The following is a 15,619-nucleotide window of genomic DNA, read 5'->3' on the forward strand; positions in this document are numbered from 1 at the left end:
GTAGAGTGATGCCATTGGGGTAGGGAGGGTCAGCTTCTCAGGGAAAGGAGTGAATCATCCCTCACTTCCTTTCTGCCCTGCTCTTCTCACTTTCTGCCCAGATAGCTCTCCTAGGATAGGAGATGCTAAAGCCATCTTCTGCTTGGGAGGATCAGGCACACTTGCTAGTTCCCCAAGGGGGAGCTCAGGAGGGCTCACGGAAGGAGGCAGCTAGGGTCTGTGTCCCTTCCAGGTAAAGGGATCTCTTGGCTCACAGGAGAGCCAGGCCAGCTTGGCTTGGCAGAGTCTAGGCAGCAACTGGGGACTGGAGTCCTGGTTAGTAATGGTGGTTGTGTTCTGAGCTCCTGCCCCACTTTGGGAAGCCCCAGCTGAGGTAGGTGGCCAGTCAAAATGTAGCTCAGCAGAACTACTGAACCACCAAACAAATTTCAGGCTTGGAGGTCTGAGGAAAGGCTGATATGTGAGTGAAATACCCAGAGAGAGGAAGAGCTCCAAAAAGGTTCATTATGCTCTACCCATTAGATTTTAAAGGGATTTGGAAAATTCGCCGTGTTAGCTAGCTGCCCAGGAAGGAAGGACTGCTCAGAAAAGTGCAATAAGTAATCTAAGTCTGGGATTCTTAACCATTTTGTTTTCTCAGTCATGGACATATTTTAAAATAGAATGAAAACCGCTGCTCTTGCTTTGAGAAAACACACGTGTGCCCAATTTTGGAGGGCTTATGGACCCAAGAGAAGTCCATCTATGGATGCTATTTTTTAATTACTCTAATAAATGGATGGGCTCTTGGCTCAGATGCTCACAGTGCATTGCTTCAGTTTGTTGTTGTTGTTGTTGTTTTTTAAGAACGCGAGAGAGACGAGAGAGAGCACATGCTAGTGGGGAAGAAGGGCAGAGGGAGACAGAGAATCTTAAGGAGGTTCCATACTCAGGGCAGAGTCTGCCCATGGGCTCTATCAGGAATGATAACCTGAGCCAAAATCAAGAGTTGAGGCCCAAGTGACTGAGCTACCCAGGTGCCCTGATACCCTAGTTCTTAATGTTAGTTCTCTTTATAAGTGGTGTGCTGTGGAAACTTTTTGATCATGAGTTCGTCATCATTTGTAAGGCCAAACAATAAATAAGAAAGACAACCTATGGACAATGACCTGGAAAGGAAGCATGGTTCTTGCTTCCAACTTGCACACCGTATGGCTCTACCTTGATAACAAAGCGTTATCAGCCCTGAAAGACAATGGATCTCCAGAGCCTCACTCTTCGAGGGTAGGAGGGCAGATCTTCTTCCTCCCATGAGGTCACACACTGGTGGCTCATGACGTCACATAGCAGCTGTGCCCTTTACCACCTCACCGAAGGCCCGGGACTGCACTTACCACGCCAGCCTCAGGGTTCCTCTTCCTCCCGTTGCTGAAGGTGGAGGCCAAGGTGGAGGAGCAGCTCTCATCATATAGGGCGGTCCTGCCATCGTTGATGGCCGAGTTGATGGAGATGGTCCACATGCTGGAGGCGTAGCCATCACAGTTACAGTCATCGTAGCTGCCGCCGTCCCCAGAGGCCCACACGTAGATGCTGCCTTTGCCGCCTCGACCCTGGGGGGACACAGGGAGAGAGGCCACCAGATCCCGTGCGCCCCGCGGGGGGGCTGCCGGGGAGGGGGGGGGGTCTGGGGCAGGAGGACCGGGGAGGGGGCGGCCAGCGGGGCAACTGAGGTCAGGACCCGGCTTCCTCACCAGCTCTGTCTGCCTGGAAAACCACTCTCCTGCCCGAGGGACACTGTGAGAATTCTCCATCTTGTGTCCGAAGGATTCAGTATAAAAAGTTACCTGAAGTTAGTATTTGAGCTTGGGGGTAACCCAAGAAAAGCTGGAAGAATTGCCTTAAAATTTATAGGAAAATTGCTTTTAAAAAGCTATAAGAGTAAGAAGTCATGGTAAGAAATCAAAGTCTATGAAAAGAAAAATGAAAGAAAAACCCTCCTACATGTAATCATTATTACCCAATTCTTGTTCCTCCTGTAGACATTGTTTTCAGCAAAAATGTAAATGTACATTTATATTTATACTTAGCTCTATAAGATGTAAAAGATATTTATATATCCTTGATTTTATATTTATTTTTATATATACACTTTACACATATGTAGTTATTTTAAGTTTAAAATACACATTTTACTTGAATATAAATAAAATTTGTAGATCATGTGTGTGTGTGTGTGTGTGTGTGTGTGTGTGTGTATTTACCTGATTGGGTCATATTAGAATCCTTTCAAACACAATATTATATGACATTTTACCTGTGTAAAGGAACACCAAATATAGGAAGAAAGTTTAATATGAACAAAAATAACGTTAAAGGCATAATAGTATGCACAACAGTTACTACTATGTGCTAATTAGTTATGAACATCAAACTTAGCTATAAATCCCTACAGTTCACATTGCTCTTCTGTTTAACCACGTTTTTATTTGCCTATCCTTTTCTTTTCTTGTTCTCTGTCTTCTAGGAGTATTCTCTCTCCCTCCACAACCCAGGAGTGCCCATCCCCTCTGGCTTCCTATGTTCTGACTCTGGGGACAGTAGGGCGGGGGGTACTCTGTTTCCCTGCAGGCTAGGTGGGCAGAGCAGAGCAGCCATGCAGCGTGGGAGGTAAGGGCAGATGTACAGCCGCCCTTCTCCTCACAGCTTGGCCCAGGACAGCTCGGTAACCCTCTAGGACCAGAAGATATAGATGTTATGGCAGAGAAAGTCTGTTCCTGCATGGCCATCAGGGGTCTCTGTCTTAACTCAGGGCCTTAAGGGCAGAGATACCAGAAGGCAGGGGGAGAACTGGATTGCCTCCAAGGTCTCTCTGCCTCCTGGCAATGAGAAAAGACACTTTGATTGCTTTTAACAGGACTTGGAGTTAATTAGCCTCTGATTGACTGAGTCGATATATCAACAAAGATTTAGTCAGCAGGGTCTTGGAAAATCTATACTGGAAAACTCCAGTGAAATCAGTAACTTCTCTCAGAAACCAGGACAGACAGGGAACTATATCATCCTTACAGCTGGTACAGGGGATCACACTCTCAGACAGACTCGGATTTGGACTCGATGTCAAGAAATGGCACCCAATGAAATTGAGACAGGTGTGGATTAGGGTGAATGGGTGAAGCCCACCAAACATGGAAACTTTCCTCTGATCCAGTCCACAGATGGACTGCCGGTGAGACAGAGCAACCTTTGCTAAAAGGTAAACAGTGTTAGAAGCATTGTCATCGTGTTGTAGGGTTTTGGGGGACAATTGTGACTCTACGTTTTCAGACTTCTCTGTATTCATGTCTTCTCTGCAATATTCTGTTGCACCATGGAGCAAACCTGAGTTGGCCTGCTGGTTGATGATAGATTTAGCCCAGCTTATTGTCCCAGCTGATAGCCAACAAGTGGCAGACATATGAAGGAGGCTGGTCTGTAGTTCACCTTCCAGGTGACCACAGATGCATGAGTTAGGCCAGCTGGCATGAGCGGAGGCTGGTCCAGATCAGCAGAACAACCCAGCTGACCTGTAGAGCCATGAGCAGGACTTAAATGGTTTTAAACTACTGTGTTTGGGGGCAGTTTGTCATGTGGCCTGGCCCACTGATACACAGGGCTCAACTGTCAGCCCATTTCTGAGGAGTAAGCAGCAAACATAAGTTTTGTATTGGACTATAAGACTTGCCCACAAGACTTGCCACTGTGATTCCTCGGAATTTAAGCCTTGTTTTTTGAAGGTGTGTGTGTGTGTGTGTGTGTGTGTGTGTGTGTTTATATGATATAATAATGGTTACAGCTGATAATTGGGTATCAGCACCCAGATAGTCCCCAAGTAGTCTGGGGACAGATGCATGGGGAAAGGGCATCTATAAGAGAGCTCAGACCTGGTTCTGGAATGCGTCTGTTACTGGCACACCTTACTTTCCTATTATAATGATGTTCCAAGATCTAGTTCTGCCCCCAGATTCTCCTGAATGGGATCTGGGCAGAAACAGACTGAATAACTATGACCCATATTCCAACAATAATCAGTTGGGGAATACAGCAAAAGGAACAAAGATGATAATCAGAAGAAGCACTACTGTGGCACTTTCTGTATGCCAGGGGCTGCTCTAAGGACTTTACATATTAACCTACTGAATCCTGATAGCAATCCAATGGGAAGCACCATTTATACTAACCACAGGAAGGGTAAAATACTTAGACGGAAACCCAAGAAACTAAAAAAGAAAAAAAAGAGCTAAGTACCTAATAAGACTTCGAAACTCTGTGGAAGGACACATGAAGATTTGACCCAATGGAAAGACACATCAACACATGATGTTCTTGGACAGAAAGAAAGCATCACAGAGATGTCGATTTTCCCCAAATTAACTTATAAATTTAACATTCCAGTCAATACACTGTATCAATCAAGGTTCAGTCAGGCAAAGAATGCTACACTACGCAGTTCAACAGAAGGAATTTTATCCAGAGACTACGTGGTAAAGGAGAACCAAAGACCAGATGGGTTTGGGAGGCTCACCTAGAGACTCAGATGAGATGGGCCAGCAGTCTACACTGCAGGAGGGAGCTGGGCCCAAAGGGTGGGCTGTCTGCTGGGGATCTCCAAACCTTATTCAGTAGCACATGCTCACATAATAGACTGGCAGTCAGACTTGCCCCAGTCCTTTACATTGGAATTCCCTTCTCCACCTCCACTCTCCCTCCTATAGGATTTTTTTTTTAAGAAGACAAGTGCTTTTAGATGAAGTTTAAAAATTAAATACATGGTGCAGCTTCACTTTGAATTCTGTATTTGAATCGAGTGTATCTGTGAGTTTAGCAGGATTAGTGTCTTTTTAAAGTTTTAACACAATGGGTTTCTCACCTCAGGGGCGATTTTGTGTCCCAGGGGTCATGTGGCACTGTTGGAGACATTTTCCGTGGTCACGACTAGCATCCAGCTGGAAGATGTGTGTGCATGTACTACTAGCTTCTAGTGGGTAGAGGCCAGGGATGCTGTTAAACTTTGGCAATGCACAAGACAGTCCCCTACCCCCTGCCCCACCACAACAAAGAACTCTCTGGCCCAAAGTGTCAGTGGTGTGGAGCCTGAGACTCTCACCTATTGGTAAAGGTCAGTGAGTCGGAACTTGCTTGTTTTAGGGGCATAGTCTAACGTTTTTTGTTTTGTTTTTGTTTTTTTTAAATTTCTGAGCGAGAGAGAGATAGTGTGAGAAGAGGAGGGTCAGAGAGAGAGGGAGACACAGAATCTGAAACAGGCTCCAGGCTCTGAGCTAGCTGTCAGCACAGAGCCTGACACGGGGCTCGAACCCACAAACTGTGAGACCATGAGCTGAGCTGAAGTTGGCCGTCCAACCGACTGAGCCCCCCAGGTGCATTAAGGGAATAGTCTAAAGCAGCTTCTTGTGAGCCCCAAATTCATTTATTATTATTATTTACTAAATCTTACATGTTACATTTTGTAAACTTAAGGTGTATAATGTATTACTTTGATACATTTAGAGTCTAATGCGAGTGCCACTGAAGCAACATTTACCTCATTACATCGTTAGAGTGCAATATTATTGTCTATATCCATTATAGTATGCATTGGATCTCTGTGGCTTCTTTACGACTTGTTACAAGTTTGCACCCCTTAAACACCATCAGTCTTATCCCCCACCCCCATCCTCTGGTAATCACCATCTTAATTCTATTTTTTTTCCTTTTTGTTCTTAAGAGGTTTGACTTTTTTAGATTCCACACGTAAGTAATATCATACGGTACTTGTATTTTTCTGTCAGACTCACTTTCCATAATGTGTTGTTGCAAATGGCAAGATATCCCTCTTTTTCATGGCTGAATAATATTCCATTGTACATATAATGGATTAATCCACATCTTGTTTATCTGTTCATCCATGGATGGGTATTTGGATTGTTGCCATATCTTGGCTATTGTGAACAGTGCTGCAATAAATATGCAAATATCTCGCCGAAATCCTGTTTCCACTTCCTTTAGATACATCCTGAAAAGTGGAATTGTGAGATTGCATGGTAGATCTACTTTTAATATTTTGAGGAACCTCCATATTGTTTTCCATAGTGGTTGCACTAATTTACATTCCCATTAACAGTGCACAAGGTTTCCCTTTCCTCCACATCCTTGCCAGCACTTGTTGTCTGTTGGATTCTTGATGTTAGCCATTCTAACAGATGTGAGGTGATACTTCATTGTGGTTTAGATTTGCATTTCCCTGATGAAAAGTGACTTTGAGCATCTTTTCATGTGCCTATTGGCCATTTGTATGTCCTCTATGGACAAATGTCTACCTAGTTCTTCTATCCATTTTTTTTTATAGTTTATTGTCAAGTTGGTTTCCATATAACACCCAGTGCTCATCCCAACAAGTGCCCTCCTCAATGCCCATCACCCTCTCTTCTGTCCATTTTTAACAGTAGTGTGTTGTTTTTTTTTATTAAGTTCTGTTCGTACTTTGTGTATTTTGGATACTCCCACCCCTTATCTGATTATATGGTTTGCCAAATTTTTCTCCCATTCTGTATGTTGCTCTTCCATTTTGTTGTTTCTTTTGCTGTATGGAAGCTTTGGAATTTGATATAGTCCCATCTGTTGATTTTTTGCTTTTGTTTTTGCTTTCACCATCATGTGCAAAAAAATCATTGCCAAGACTAGTATTGATGAATTTCTTCCCTATGTTTTCTTCTAGGAGTTTAATGGTATCAGGTCTTTGTTTAAGTCTATTATCCATTTGAAGTTAATTTTTGTGAATGGTGTGAGATAGGGGTCCACTATCATTGTTTTGTATGTGTTTCTCCAGTTTTCCAATGCCATTTGTTGAAGAGATGATCATTACCCACTGGGTGTTCTTGTCTCCCTTATTGAATAATTTGACCTTATATGCCAGGATTTAATTCTGGGCTCTGTATTCTGTCCCACTGGTCTATGTGTCTATTTTTGTGCAAATACCATACTGTTTTATTACTCTGACTATGCAGTATTATTGTTTAAAGCCAAGAAGTGTGATATCTCTAGCTTTGTTCTTTTTTCTTAGAATTGCTTTGGCTATTCAGGTCCTTTTGCAGTTCCATACAAATTTTAGGATTGTTTTTTTTTTTTTGATATTTGATGGGGATTGTATTGAATCTATAGATGATTTTCAGTAGTATGGCCATTTTAACAATATCTTCTGATCCACAAACATGGGATGTCTTTCAATTTGTTTTCTTCAATTCATTTCTTTTTTTTTTTTGAAGTTTGGGGAGAGATAGAGGGAAAGAGAGAATCTTAAGCAGGCTCCACGCCCAGTGCAGAGCCCAGTGTGGGGCTCGATCTCACAGCTATGAGATCATGACCTGAGCTGAAATCAAGAGCTAGACGCTTATCTGAATGAGTCACCCAAGTGCCTCTTTTTTTTTTATTTCTTTGAGCAAAGTCTTGTAGTAATCATTGTAAGCACCATTTACTTCCTTAAATTAATTCCTAAGTACTTTTTTTTTTTTGATGCTATTATGATTGGGATAGTTTTTTAAAATTTCTTTTTCTAGTGATTTTTGTCTTAGTGTAAAGAATTTCCCAATTTCTGATTTCTGTAAGTTGATTTTGTAACCTGCCACTGTATTGAACTCATTGATTAATTCCAATAGTCTTTTGATTGGCTCTCTGGGATTTTCTCTATACAATAACATATCGTCATCAAATAGTTAAAATACTACTTCTTCCTTGCCAATGTGCATGCTTTTTATTTTTTTGTTTCACCTAACAGCTGTAGCTAGAACTTCCAGTACTATATTGGATAGGAGTAAAGAGAGTAGGCAACCTGGTCTTGTTGCTGATCTCAGAGGAAATCCTTTCAAATTTTCTCCATTGAATATAATGTTAGCTGTGGGTTTGTTGTATCTGGCCTTTATTAGGTTGAGGTATGTTCCTTCTATATCTAATCTATTAAGGATTTTTATCATGAAAAGATGCTGTATTTTGTTAAATGCTTTTTCAGTATCTATTGAGATGATCATGTGGTTTTTATCTTCATTTTATTATATGATTGAGTTACATTTATTGATTGGCATATGTTGAACCATCCTTGTATCCCAGGGATAAGTCCCATTTGTCATGATGTATAATCCTTTCAACATATTCTTGAATTCAATTTGCTAATATTTTGTTGTGAATTTTTGCATCTATATTCATCCGGGATATTGGTCTACAGTTTTCTTTTCTTGCGGTATCCTTATCTGGTTTTGCTATCAAAGTAATGCTGGCTTCATAGAATGAGTTTGGAGGTGTTCCCTCTTCTCAATATTTTGGAAGACTTTGAGGAGAACTGATGCTAATTCTTCCTTAGATGTTTGGTAGAATTCATCAGCAAACCCATCTGAACCTAGAGATTTCTGATTTCTGTGTTGTTGTTGTTTGACTCAATCCTTGATGTGTTATTGATCTGTCCAGATTTTCTATTCCTTCCTGATTCAGTCCAGGTATATCATTGCTAAAAACATCCATTTGTTCCAGGTAATGTAATTAGTTAGTGTATAATTATTTGTAGTGTCTCTTAAAATTCTCTGTTTCTGTACTATTGGTTGCAATATTTCCTTTTTCACTTCTAATTTTGAATCTTTTTTTTTCATAGTCTAGCTAATGAGTTCGTCTAACTATCAAATGTGTTTATCTTTTCAAATAATAAGTTTTTAGTTTTGCTGATCTTTTCTACTGTTCTTCTGGTCTTTATCTCATTTATTTTTGCTCTGATTTTTATTATTTTATTTCTTCTGCAATCTTTGAGTTTGATTAGTTCCTCTTTTTCTAGTTCCTTGAGGTGTAAAATTAGGTTGTTTGAGATTTTTCTAATTTCTTAATATATTTGTTTATTGCTCTAAACTTTCCTCTTAGAACTGTTTTTGCTGCATCCTACAAAATTTAATATGTTGTATTTTCATTTTAATATGTTTCAAGATAATTTGTTTCTATTTTGATTTCTTCTTTGACCCATTGGTTGTTTAAAAATTTTTAAATGTTTATTTATTTCTGAGAGAGAGAGAGAATGTGAGCGTGGGAGGGGCAAAGAGAGAGGGAGACACAGAATCTGAAGCAGGCTCCATGCTCTGAGCTGTCAGCACAGAGCCTGACATGGAGCTCAAACTCAGAAACCATGAGATCATGACCTGAGCTGAAGTCAGATGCTTAACCAGCTGAATCACCCAGGTGTCCCAACTCATTGGTTGTTTAGAAGTGTGCTGTTTAGTTTCCTATATTTGAAGATCTACTCACTTTCCTTTTGTTGAAACTTGTAATTTCCTGCCATTGTAGTCAGAGAAGATAGCTGATATTGATTTCAATCTTTTTCAATTTGTTAAGATTGGTTTTGTGGCCTATCATATGATCTATCTTGGAGAATGTTCACATGCCCTTGAGAAGAATGTGTACACTGTGGTGGATGGAATGTTCTATATATGTCCAAAAGGTCCATTTATTTTTGAGTGTGTTTCAATTCCAGTGTTTCCTTGTTGATTTTCTGTCTGCACAATCTCTCCTTTGCTAATAGTGGGATATTGAAGTCCCCTACTGTTACTGTGTTGTACATTTCTCCCTTAAGATTTATTAGTATTTGCTTAATATATTTCAGTGCTCAGATGTTGGGAGTGTATATATTTATAATTGTTATATCTTCTTGATGTACAGAGGGGCCCCAATTTATGATGGTTTGACTTAAAATGTTTTGACTCTATGATGGTACAAAAATGATACTCATTCAGTAGAAACCATGCTTTGAATTTTGAGTTTTTAATCTCTTCCTGATCTAGTGATATGCCATACTCTCTCATGATAATGGGCAGCCGCAGCGAGCCACAGTGCCTACTCATCCACGTGATCATGAGTGTAAACAACTGGTATACTTACAACCATTCTGTACCCATGTAATCATTTTGTTTTTCACTTTCAGTACAGTGTTCAATAAATTATCTGAGGTATTCAATTCTTTATTATAAAAAAGGCTTTGTATTAGATAGTTTTGCCCAATTGTAGACTAATGTAAGTGTTACTAGCACATTTAAGGTAGTCTAGGCTAAGCTATATGTTTGGTAGGTTAGGTGCATTGAATGCATTTTCAACTTATATTTTCAACTTTTGATGGGTTTATCAGGATGTAACCCTAGTGGAAGGAGATCAGTATTGACCCCTTTATCATTATATAATAACCTCCTTGGTCTCTTGTTATCAATTTTGGGCTTGAAGTCTATTTTGTCTGGTATGAGTATGACTACACCTGCTTTCTTTTGGCTATCATTTCTTTGAATATCCTCCTCTGTCCCTTCATTTTGCATGTTTGTATTTGGAGCTGGGAAGAGTCTCTTGAAGGCAGCATGTAGTTGGGTCTTTGTTTCAATCCATTCAGACACTGTTCCTTTTGATTGGTGAGTTTAATCCATTTACATTTAAGGTAATTGATATATGAAAACATACTTTTGCCATTTTATCTTTTGGGTTCTGGTTGTTTTGTATCTCCATTGTCTTGTCTTTCTTTCTTTCATTGGTTTTTTATGTTGGTAGGTTTCCATGATAATTTGCTCAGTTCTTTCCTGCTTTTTATTTTATATTATTTAAAATTTTTTCAAACATTCATTTATTTTTGAGAGAGAGAGAGAAAGAGAAAGAGGGAGAGATTATGAGTGGAGGAGAGGGAGAGAGAGAGGGAGACACAGAATCTGAAGGAGGCACCAGGCTGTGAGCTGTCAGCACAGAGCTTGATGCAGGGCTAGAACTCACAAAGTGGGAGATCACGATCTCAGTAGAAGTTAGAAGCTTAACTGACTAATCCACCCGGGCACCCCTCCCCCATTTTTAAATGTTTTGTCTTTGCTCTAGATTTTTGTTTTGTGGTTCCCATGAGGTTTGTATATAATGTCTCATAAATAAAATAATCCTTTTTTCTGTTGATAGCAACTTATCTTCATTTGCCTATACTGGTTCTGGAATCTTCCTCCTCCCCTTTTATACTTTTGTTGTCACAAATTGTCTCTTTTTATGCTGTAATTTCATTGCCAAATTGTAGTAGCTATATTTGTTTTTAATGCCTTTTTCTTTGAAGTTTTATGTTACAGTCATATCCTATTCTAATAGAGGGTTACAATTTTCTGGTTAACATCCTATTCTAATAGAGGGTTATGATTTTCTGATTCTATCTATCACCTTCATAAAAATTTGGGGTATTTTTGTCTTTTATTTTAGGTAGAAGAGCTCCTTCCAACATTTATTTTTGTAAGGCAAGTCTTGTGGTGGTGAATTCTCTCAGCTTTTGTTTGCTTTCTCTTTCATATCTGAAGGATCACTTTGCTGGATAGAGTATTCTTGCCTGGAAATTTGAATAGGGTATTCACTTTCTCCTGGCCTATAGAGCTTCTGTTGAAGAAATCTGCTGATAATCTAATGGGGATGTCTTTGTAGGTTATGTTCTTTTCTTCCCCCCCCCCCCCACTGCCTTTAAGAATCTTTCTTTATGATCAATTTCTGACAGCTTTGTTAAAATGTGTCTTATAGAGAACCTTTCAGCACTGAGATACTAAGGTGACCAATTAGCTTTGTGGACTTGTATTTATAGTTTTTTCCTCAGGTTTGGGAAGTTCTCAGCTATTAGTTCTTTAAATAACACTTCTGCCCCCTTCTCCTTCTGGTATATCCATAATTCTTTTGTTGGTCTCCCTAAGGAAGTCTGAAAGCTCTTGTAGGGTTTCTTCACTTCTTAAAAATCTTAGTTCTCTATCACCTGAATCATTTCTAGATTCCTGTCTTCCAGCTCACTTGTTCTTTCTTCTCTCTGATCTGCTGTTTCCAATACTTTCTAATGTGTTCTTCATTCCCTCTGTTGAGTTCTTTAGCTTCAGAATTTGAGTCTTTTTGGCAAAGTACTCCTTGTGTTTATTAATTTTATTCCTCAGTTTATTAAATTGCTTTTCTGAGTTTTCTTCTAGCTTGCTGAATTTCTTCATAACCAGTTATTTTGAATTCTCTATCAGTTAGATCCTAATTTTCTGTGACTTGGAGATTGGTTGCCGGAGAACTGTCATTTTCTTTTGGTGATACCATCTTACTGTGAGTTTTCATGGTGTTTGATGAAATGAGCCTCTGCTGGCACATTCGAAGTAATGAATGCTTTTCTTATTTAGGTAAAGTTCTATTGACTTTGATTTTAACAGTTCAATAGGTTGGGAATTGAAGACCTTTCTTTTATTTTCCAGCAGGTGGCGATATAGCCCATTTTTTCTCTTACCTAAGCTGCTTTATGGCTGTATTTGAGAGCACACATTTTCCACCCACCACCTGCTCTTCTGGAGGGGTCACTGAGGCCATCACAGTTACCTGTGCACTGGCGTCATCACCAGTGCTGAGGTTGCCAGCGTTGCTGGTGTGCTGCTGGGTGTGCTGGGGTCATGGGTGCTGCTACTGCCCAGGGTTGTTGGAGATACATGGTCTTGGGGGCCACAGTCACTGGGTTTACAGGCACCACTGCTGCTGCTCCCCTGGTTTTCCTGCCTCCATGAGGTATATCCCTTCAGATGCATAGATGTATGATTTTCTGTGGAGTCCTGATGTGCTGTACAGAGGAACCCCTGTTGGGTTACGGGTGCCCTACTTGTTGTAAATTAAAGGAGAGAAACAAAGAGTTTCTCATGCTGCTGTGGTGCTGGTGTTACTCCTCACAAATTTCTTTTTTTTTAATATTTATTTTTGAGACGAGCACACACAGTCGCACAATAGAGTGGGGGAGAGGTAGAGAGAAAGGGAGACAGAGGACCTGAAGTGGGCTCTGTGCTGACAGCAGAGAGCCCAAGTGGGGCTCAAACCCACAAACTGTGAGATCATGACCTGAGCCAAAGATAGATGCTTAACCAACTGAGCCACCCAGGAGCCCCACTCCCCCCAGACTTCTTAAAAGTTCATGCAGATTTTGTTATTTTGCTCATAATATAAAAATGTCACAAATTGCTTGCCATCTGCTAAAGTAAAGTTCTAGAGACTGGTGCTGTGGCTCTGTGTGCTCCCACCCAGCACATCGCCTATCCCAGGAGGTGGAAATCCCATTTTGTCAGTCTCTCCTGCTCACCAATAGGTAGCAACCTGGACAAATGACCAGACCAGGCCCTGGCCCACTGGTATTACCCGCTTGCAGATACTAGGGAGGCAAGCCTGTTACAGCTTGCCTCCTCCTAAACACTCAGACTAGTTTTTATTTTCCAGTCACTTTGACATCTTAATACAACATTAACATAGTTAAAAAAAGTTATCTCATTTCTTATTGCAAAAATCATACTCATTGTAGAATAATTGAAATCTAGACTCTGAAGAGGAAAATAAATACCTTTCTAATCTTCCACAAATAGAAAATCCCTGGTGATATTTTGTGGATTCCTGCCAAGTTAGTATATAAATGCAAAGTATAAGAACAGGTTTAAGAATAAAATTAGGATCATAAAATATACCCACTTCTGTGTCAAGAGAGCTTCAAATGTATATTCACTATTATATTATTAATATTTCCTAATGTAATTAAACATTCCTCTACACTGTAGTTTTTATTAATATTATTAAATAGCCATTCCATAATTTATTAACTCCTTTATCTAGACATACCTGGAAGGATGTTTCTAAGTTTTAAAGTTCTGCAATAAACATCATTTTTTATGTATCTTTGTATTTCTGTTTATTTCCTTAGGCAGAATTCTAAAAGGGGTAATTTAGGGTAAAAAGTAATAAATGTTTGGAGATTCTTGATCCATATTGCCACCCTATTGCTCCTTATAAAGCATATGAACAATTTATTTTTTTAACCAGCAGTGTGTAAAATTCCACAATCAGTCCCCATGGGTCAAGATTTAAAATCATACATTTTAAAATCTAGTTTTGCCAATTTGGTGGGCCAAAATGGTACCTTGTTGTTTTGAGTTATATATTTTTCCATGGCCAGTTGAGTTTAATTTTTTGGATACTTACTGCTCATTTGTATTGTTGCTATACGAATAAGCTTAGCAAAGTACCAAGCTATAAAGATAATATCCTTTGCCTATTTCTTTTTTCATATTCTTTTTGATTTGTTAGAACTCTTCTTATAATAAGGATCTTAGCCAAATTTCTGTCATTTATATTACATACATATTTACCCAATCCTCTCTTTTATATGTTGCATTTAACTTGCAGAAAATTTCCCACTATATTGCATAAACCTATTAATTTTTGCAAGTACGTATTTTAACTACCACATAGAACAATGTATTGACTTACAAGTGCTGCCTTTCCGCACTCACAGTTCATTGAGCAATTTTACTCAAACTATTCGCACACATCTTTGACATTTGTGTCCTCACTAAATCAGTGTTGTTACCTTTTGAGTCACCTTGAAGTTGTTTTGGGCTCATTGTTGTAGTCACTGGTGCTGTTTGATGAATTTCTAGCTGTCCGCTGTTCGGGTTCATGACAACATCTCTTTGTGGTTGGGAGGGTCTTGTAAGCTATTTTAATTAATGAGTTTTGAGTCACAGTGAGTGATACATAGTGTCATTTCTAGGCTGAACCATCAGGGACAGATGCTGTAGAACACCCTCTTTCCCTCAGCACAGTGACTAGCAATGTCCCAGATGTAGGCTCTGTTATCTGAGAGGCTGTGATAAACAGAGCTCCCCACTGGCCCTGGTGATGTATAGCTCAATGGGAAATAAACCTTTGTGGTCTGAAGCTTCTGACCTTTTGGGGCTATCTGTTACCACAGCATAATGTAGCCTCTTCTTAATGACACAGTTCATCATGTTCCCTTAATTTGGGTTATATCAGATGCACCATTTAAAAAAATTTTCTGTGTAATTCAGTCCCTGGAATTTTTATCCCAAGCCACAAGTAGCCATCTGTATAATATTAGAGCAGCTGCTGTTTTCATTTTTCCTAAATTGTGTATTCTTACTTTTGACAACTTATCCACCTACTGAATTGCTTTTTATTTTGGTGGATGAATAAAAACCTTTTAATCTGAAAAATGTTAAGCACAACAAAAGTAGAGCGAATTGTATAATGAATCCCCGCGGATCCATTACTGAGCTTTAACAATGACCAGGCTTGCAGAAAATTTGAAAGGTTTTATGTAGTAATATTTATTACTTAGTTTTGGTAAATATTTTCCCTTTGCTTTTATGCTTAGAAAGTCCCTCTCTGCCACAATATCAGTGATTGGATTATGTTTCCATACAGCTGTTTTATGTGTTTATTATTTATCACTTCTAGTCTTTTCTGTACTCCATGTTGAAGGTGGTAGCAAATTCACAAAGGGCTTTAAATGGGAACAGTGGATCCTCCTGTAAGGAACTACACTGACTTTCAGTCTCCCTGAGACCAGGGCCAGGGAGCAGGGAACAGGTAGTTAATTTGGGGGGAGGTGATTTCAGGAAGCGTTAAGTTAGTGGTAGCGGAACNAAGGCTGCTGGCTACACTTGTAGGAGAAAGGGTTTGGTCTCAGTTTGTGTTCCTTCAAAAACAGACCCTGAGACCAGGGCCAGGGAGCAGGGAACAGGTAGTTAATTTGGGGGGAGGTGATTTCAGGAAGCGTTAAGTTAGTGGT

At 39.7% G+C, this 15,619-nt stretch overlaps 1 protein-coding gene across 2 annotated transcripts in view; it reads right to left on the minus strand.

Annotated features, from left to right (window-relative positions):
* PCSK2 (proprotein convertase subtilisin/kexin type 2) overlaps nt 1–15,619 on the minus strand; it is a 279,018-nt gene that overhangs the window by 21,313 nt on the left and 242,086 nt on the right. For both annotated transcript variants that reach the window (XR_013331600.1, XM_077750148.1), the window contains exon 9: nt 1,374–1,589. Coding sequence is in view for 1 of the 2 variants with exons in the window: in XM_077750148.1 (XP_077606274.1) it covers nt 1,374–1,589 (216 nt within the window). In the remaining variant the exon portion in view is untranslated. The remainder of the gene's footprint in view (nt 1–1,373; nt 1,590–15,619) is intronic.

This window comes from Crocuta crocuta, unplaced genomic scaffold (assembly GCF_008692635.1).
Source record: "Crocuta crocuta isolate KB4526 unplaced genomic scaffold, BGI_CrCroc_1.0 scaffold209, whole genome shotgun sequence".
Classification (NCBI taxonomy): Eukaryota; Metazoa; Chordata; class Mammalia; order Carnivora; family Hyaenidae; genus Crocuta; species Crocuta crocuta.